At 36.5% G+C, this 5,862-nt stretch overlaps 1 protein-coding gene across 1 annotated transcript; it reads right to left on the bottom strand.

Moving 5' to 3' along the window:
* Window positions 1-145: 145 nt before the first annotated feature.
* On the bottom strand, window positions 146-5,862 carry rab8b (RAB8B, member RAS oncogene family). The gene is made up of 8 exons (XM_084108947.1): window positions 5,575-5,862; window positions 3,822-3,882; window positions 3,407-3,467; window positions 3,226-3,303; window positions 3,040-3,129; window positions 2,819-2,884; window positions 2,647-2,697; window positions 146-2,449 (listed from the first exon to the last, which is right to left on the bottom strand). Exons 1-8 carry the CDS (start codon window positions 5,696-5,698, stop codon window positions 2,357-2,359), a joined length of 624 nt encoding a protein of 207 aa, XP_083965073.1. The 5' UTR covers window positions 5,699-5,862; the 3' UTR covers window positions 146-2,356.

The raw sequence follows: 5,862 nt of genomic DNA, 5'->3' as shown, positions 1-5,862 counted from the left end.
GTGATGCTATTTATTATTCAACAACTTCACATCTTTCCAAATTCATATTCCAAATAAAGCAGAAAAATATTATAATATCATATAAATGATATATCATCTTATATGGTAAAGCACCATAAAAATAAATAAATTGGGCACATGTAAATAACTTAGAAAAGATATTTTAATCTTTTTTACATAATCAGTTAACTCTGACATATTATAGAACAGACATTCTGACATATTATAGAACAGACAAGAAAATCAAGGAAGACGTTATAAAATAGGACATAAAAGCTTGCATTGAATAGTCAGTAAGACTTTATGCTCATATGGGAGGTTGAGTGCTGTCACTGTTTCATTGAAAAATATGCAAATGTGCCTGCATGCATATTCAAAAACATGACTACAGGGCCATTAAAGGGATAGCTCACCCAAAAATGAAAAATATATAATTTACTTATGCTCATGTTATTCAAAACCTGTATGACTTTCTTTCTTCTACGGAACACAAAAGTTTTGGTTACCATTGACTTCCATTGTATGGACAAAAAACAACAATACATTTCTTGTTCCAAAAATATGTTATTTTGCATTCCACAGAACTAATAAAGACATACAGGTTTAGAATGACATGAGGGTGAGTAAATGATGACCGAATTTTTATTTTTGGGTGGACTATCCCTTTAAGTGGATATGGCACACCTCCGAGCAGCGGTTCTATCAAACAGATACAAAACAGCCAATGGAACTCGAGCAATCGTACACCCTTAAACACAAACAGTAGAATCAATCATTCATTCATTCTGAGTAACTTAAGTGACTGTGAATTCTGAAATTTGTAGATTCTCAACGTTTCAGTTTGAATTTTGTGTTTGAATTTGTAACAGGCCCACATGGAATCTGTACATGGAAGAATTAGCAGATTTACGCAGAAATTGAACGTCTGATATGCTCAAAGGTAATAAGAGTTTAGTACTCTCTGCTCTGGTTAACAAATCTGACCATGTTTAAAACCATTCAGCAGAATTTCAATGGATGTCCCCCTCAGAAATCAGCGATAAGAGTCTGCAGGTTCCATTTGGGCCTGGTAAAAGCCCAATAAGCTCAGAGGACACTCGAATACAATCAAGCTAGTGCAATCTTGCACTCTTTTTTGAGTGGCTGCCTTCACAAGCAGGACTTTAAGTGGTTTATGAAGTGAGGAGGCTCTACGAGAGACCCACCCACACACACACAGATAACAGTGCACGACTTAAAAAAAAAGATATTGTTGCAGTGTGGTTATTGTAAACACTACATGACTCCACACTCATAAGAGTCTTATAAAAGAGGGAATTAAAAAAAGACAATGTACAGAATACTGTGACGACATTTAAATGAGTTTAAAAAATAAGTATTAACAAATAAATTTCACATAAGCACAGGTTAACAAGTTTTATATGAAGTGGTGAGTAAAAGATGCTTACGTATAAAAATATAATACCATTAGTAAATGTAATACTGTATATACTAATATACAGGGCCTAGCTGGCTGCTGCTGCTTCAACAAGCATTAGGAAAAGGGTCCTAGCCCTCTCTTTTCATTCTTTCGCTCTCTTATCATGCTCAATATGTAATATATGAGAAATTACAACCAAAAAAGAAAGAGAAATTTTGACTTAATATTAATCACAGTTTTGATTTCTTTTTACTTTGGTCTCTGTTACAATTAAGGTTAATAGCGTAAAGTCAGGGAAAGGGGGAAGACTACAACCTGTGGAATGCTGCTTTATATTCAACAGTTTATTGCTGCTTTGGAACAGTAACTAAAAACAAATTTAAGTAGATAAAAAACATACAACGACAACAAAAAAATTATATATATGTCTTTCAGTTTGACCGATATTTAGCTGTCAAACTATCAGGTTCTTCAGTCGCTACTTTATTGCCAAAAACTGCATAATGGCAGATGTTTGATATCTGTAATCTCTTCATATTCTTTCCTTCATTAAACTGTGCTTTAACAAAGCACTTTAAAATCAATGTAACTATAAATTGTCTATATATAATTAATTACTGACATTTTAAAGTGGAAAAAAATCTAATCGAATTGAAATCAGGCTACATTAAATTGTGATTGGCCCAAGGTGGGTTAAGGTTGATGGATATTTTGGTTTAAAAGAAATGTTTTGGGAACAGCTCAATAGTCTTTTATCTAGCATACTTTCTTCAGGCCTTAGATGAGGCAGACTAAAGTCCAGAGCTCTCAGCAGCAGCTAACAGCTGAAAGTCCAGTGGTACTGTAAACTCTCGCATAAACACACACACACCGAGCTCACACACACAAAGAAATGACTGAAGTCATTCACACACTGAGGCTGCAGGAGTTGCTGGGTTAGAGCAGAGTGCAGCGGAAGAAGCTTGGCTTCTTGGACCGACTCTCTGTGATTTTCACTGCTCCTCCTCCACCCGAAGGGTTATTCTCATTCTAAACACAAAGATGCAAGCAAACAAGAACCCATTCAGCATTAGTGTCAGAGATAAAGCCACATTTCAATAATATTAACATACTATTGTGTTTGAGTCAGTGAGCAGTACTAAGCGCATCAATTTTCTTTTTTCTTTTTTAAAGATGTTGATCAATTTTATTTTTTTTATAAACATTTTCTACATCAGCATTCTCACCATTTTTCTGTTTAGTCTGGTCATGATGTCCCTAGCAAGAGTGACAAAGGCCTAGAATTGAAGAAAACAGAGATATGACACTAGATAAGATGGTATGATACCTTGTAAAATATGCAAATCTTGCTCATTCAAATGAATCAAATTAGATCAACATTAGACAATTTTCCCTCACCTCTTCAACATTTGTGCTAGATTTTGCACTGGTTTCCAAGAACTTGATTCCATAATCAATAGCTAGCTGTAGCAACAACAACAAAAAAGGAACTGTTTAAATAACACATCAGCATTTTACATACAGCTTGTTCAGGAAGTTCCTTTGATCAAGGTTTGTTTTAGAAAATAGAATTTTCAGTAATCTCAGTCATTTATAAATTATTTTTTAATTATACATACCTTTTCCCCTTTTTCTTTTGAAACTTGTCTCTTGTCATTCATGTCACATTTGTTACCCAATACCATCCGTTCCACATCTGATGATGCGTGCTGATAAAACAGACAGAAGTGAATCCATATGACAGACTCACAAAATGAAATGAAAACGTCATGCTTATTTTCTCCAGCATCAGCTCTGTTTCTCACCTCCTCAATGTTCCTGATCCAGTTCCTGATGTTGTCAAATGATTTCTCATTTGTGATATCATACACCAGCATAATTCCCTGTGAAAGTGAAAGAAAACAAAAACATAGCTTATGAATAGTAACCACATGCAGAAGAATATCCGGCATTATTCACTCAAAATAATAAGCCATTATAGCTTACCATTGCTCCTCTATAATATGCAGTGGTGATGGTTCTAAACCTCTCCTGTCCAGCTGTATCCCTTTAAGGTAAATTTAAAACACACATTTTAAATATTGTATGTATACAATGATACTTTATATACCAGTCTTGGCCATAAATCAAAACTTGATTGAGGGCTGTGGGCCGAAAAATGTTGCATAATTTCCAACAATATCATATTATAAAATGTTTTTTGTTGTTGTTTTAAAAAAATCAAATTTACTTAAATTCTCCACATTCAAACAATAAGAGGAAGCCAGTAGATGAATCCAGCAAATGAAGATATGCTTCAATGGCATGTTTTTCCCCACGCCACGGCAGGCCAAATCTTTCCACAGGTTTGGGCATCTCTGCTAAGTGCTTTATAATGTATAATGCAGACTTGTTCTCTCACCAGATCTGAAGCTTGATCTTCTTCCCATCCAGCTCAATTGTTCTGATTTTGAAGTCAATTCCTGCAATAATAATGTTTAGAAATAAGTGAAACACTGCATCTCAATACCTTGTATCCGCACATTGGAGTCCTATTATGACACGTTGTGAAAACTGACTCATCTCAGAACACATCACAACTCTTTCCACTGAAAAGGGAATCGACCCATTAGCACGTTTTCATGGTGTAACCATGGATATGGAATGTGTAGAAAGGTCAGAATGGTTTAACATATGCCTGACCAACTAAATTACTACAGTGTTGCAAAAGGCTTTACACACAATGCATGTAAAACTGTTGAATTTGGTAGCAACAGAGTGTGATCCTCTGCTTATGGCAATTATGAGAAAACTTGGCAGTGTGTGTATTGAGGCATACAATCCTGCCACCAGTGAAAGCTCGGACAGGACATGGGACGGGATGTGACACAGCAGTATTGTCCATGGCAATAGGGGAAGTCTGTGGCATAACAATGACAAAAGGTCAAGGAACTCTCGCACAGGTTTCACACAGGAAATGACATATTGGTCCACGGTAGAGACGAGCCTTCCCAAAGTTGTGTCAAAAATATCACAACAAATAACGTGTTCAAGAACTATAAGCCTGGTGAACTAGTCCATGTGTACAATTGCTTGTGACGTATGATTTTGCACATTCTTATTTTGAGGGGTTCCTATCCCAGAATAACAATATAGGTTAGCTGACTTCAACAGTTTACTGCTTCAAGGTAATAATAGTGTTAAAGTTGCAATGAAACGGAAGTAGTGACACATCTTCCTGTATTATGACTAATCAGATTATCAAAAAAAAAAAGAAGAAAATATGTAGGGCGGGTCTTGGTTTAATTCACTGTTGCAGATTGGATTTTGAGATGTGTGCATTGCAGTCAATAGTGGAGGCAGATGAACACGCGTCTGCTGGGGCGAAGTTTAAGCAGACTTAATGATTATTGGAGAAGTCGTGTATACGTCACCAGAGAAAAGTCTGTCATTTCACAGGAAGGTCCAGTTAAGACATTCTGAGGTCAAAACATATTGAATGAATGAATGAAACATGAAACATGCACAGATGAATTGTTCACAGTACAATCAATAACATGAGTTTAGAAAACGTTAAGTTGGCATGAAAATAATTTTAATTTCATGCCAACTTTAAGGTTAAAGTGCAATTAAGAACTCAAAAAAAAAAAAAAAAAAAAATCTAATATTTGAGATAAGTCACTTGTGACTGCACACAAATTCGCTTTTTAATCTTATCCAAGTAAAATGCTGGCTATGGCCCCCTTGACCTTTTGTTTAGTGGTGAAATGTGAATCTAAACACCTAAACGTCTCTTTAACCACAGAAACGAAAGTGCAGTCCAGCCCACACTGCTAGCGAACAGCTAATCAGGCTGCCATCATGCTAGCTATATAAACACAGCATACTCTCACGTTTTATTCAAATTACATATAAAAGTAGTATGCCAACTGATCCTGACATGGAAAATCGGTTGTTTGTCATTTTAAACGCTAATAAAAACATGTCGATGAATAGCTCAGTAAACGGGCTGTCACATTCACGGCCTCTTCCTGTCACTCCAACAGACAGTCACATGTATGTAAACCTCCATGTATCTCTATAACAGCGTATTTCTCCTCCCGCAGGACTACACAGTAAACATTCCTGTAATGTATAGCTACATACAATTCAAATAGTCATAGTGTTAAACTGACCTATAGTGGAGATGAAAGTGGTGTTAAACGCGTCCTCACTGAATCGAAACAGCAGACACGTCTTGCCCACCCCGCTGTCTCCGATGAGCAGCAATTTGAACAAATAGTCGTACGTTTTCGCCATGTTTCCTGTTTCGCCTGCCTGGCTACCTTGCTTCGGATCGGTAGCAGAGTAACGGTATTCGGCTAACGGTACATAAAAGATGCGATTGAACTTGTGTTTCCTGACTTTTCTGCACACAGCAGTGAGGAAAAGACTGGGCGTGTCTGTCGTGACGCCATCGCGAA

This window comes from Abramis brama, assembly GCF_963993115.1.
Source record: "Abramis brama genome assembly, chromosome: 3".
NCBI lineage: Eukaryota > Metazoa > Chordata > Actinopteri > Cypriniformes > Leuciscidae > Abramis > Abramis brama.
The sequence above is the reverse complement of the archived record's forward strand: the minus strand, read 5'-3'. Positions and strand labels throughout refer to the sequence as shown.

Coding starts and splice junctions, on each gene's coding strand:
- rab8b (XM_084108947.1), bottom strand. CDS start 5,698: ATGGCGAAAACGTACGACTATTTGTTCAAATTGCTGCTCATCGGAGAC. Junction 3,304..3,406: donor CATATTATAGAGGAGCAATG/GTAAGCTATAAT, acceptor TCACTTTCACAG/GGAATTATGCTGGTGTATGA. Junction 2,885..3,039: donor CAAAAGAAAAAGGGGAAAAG/GTATGTATAATT, acceptor TTGTTGCTACAG/CTAGCTATTGATTATGGAAT.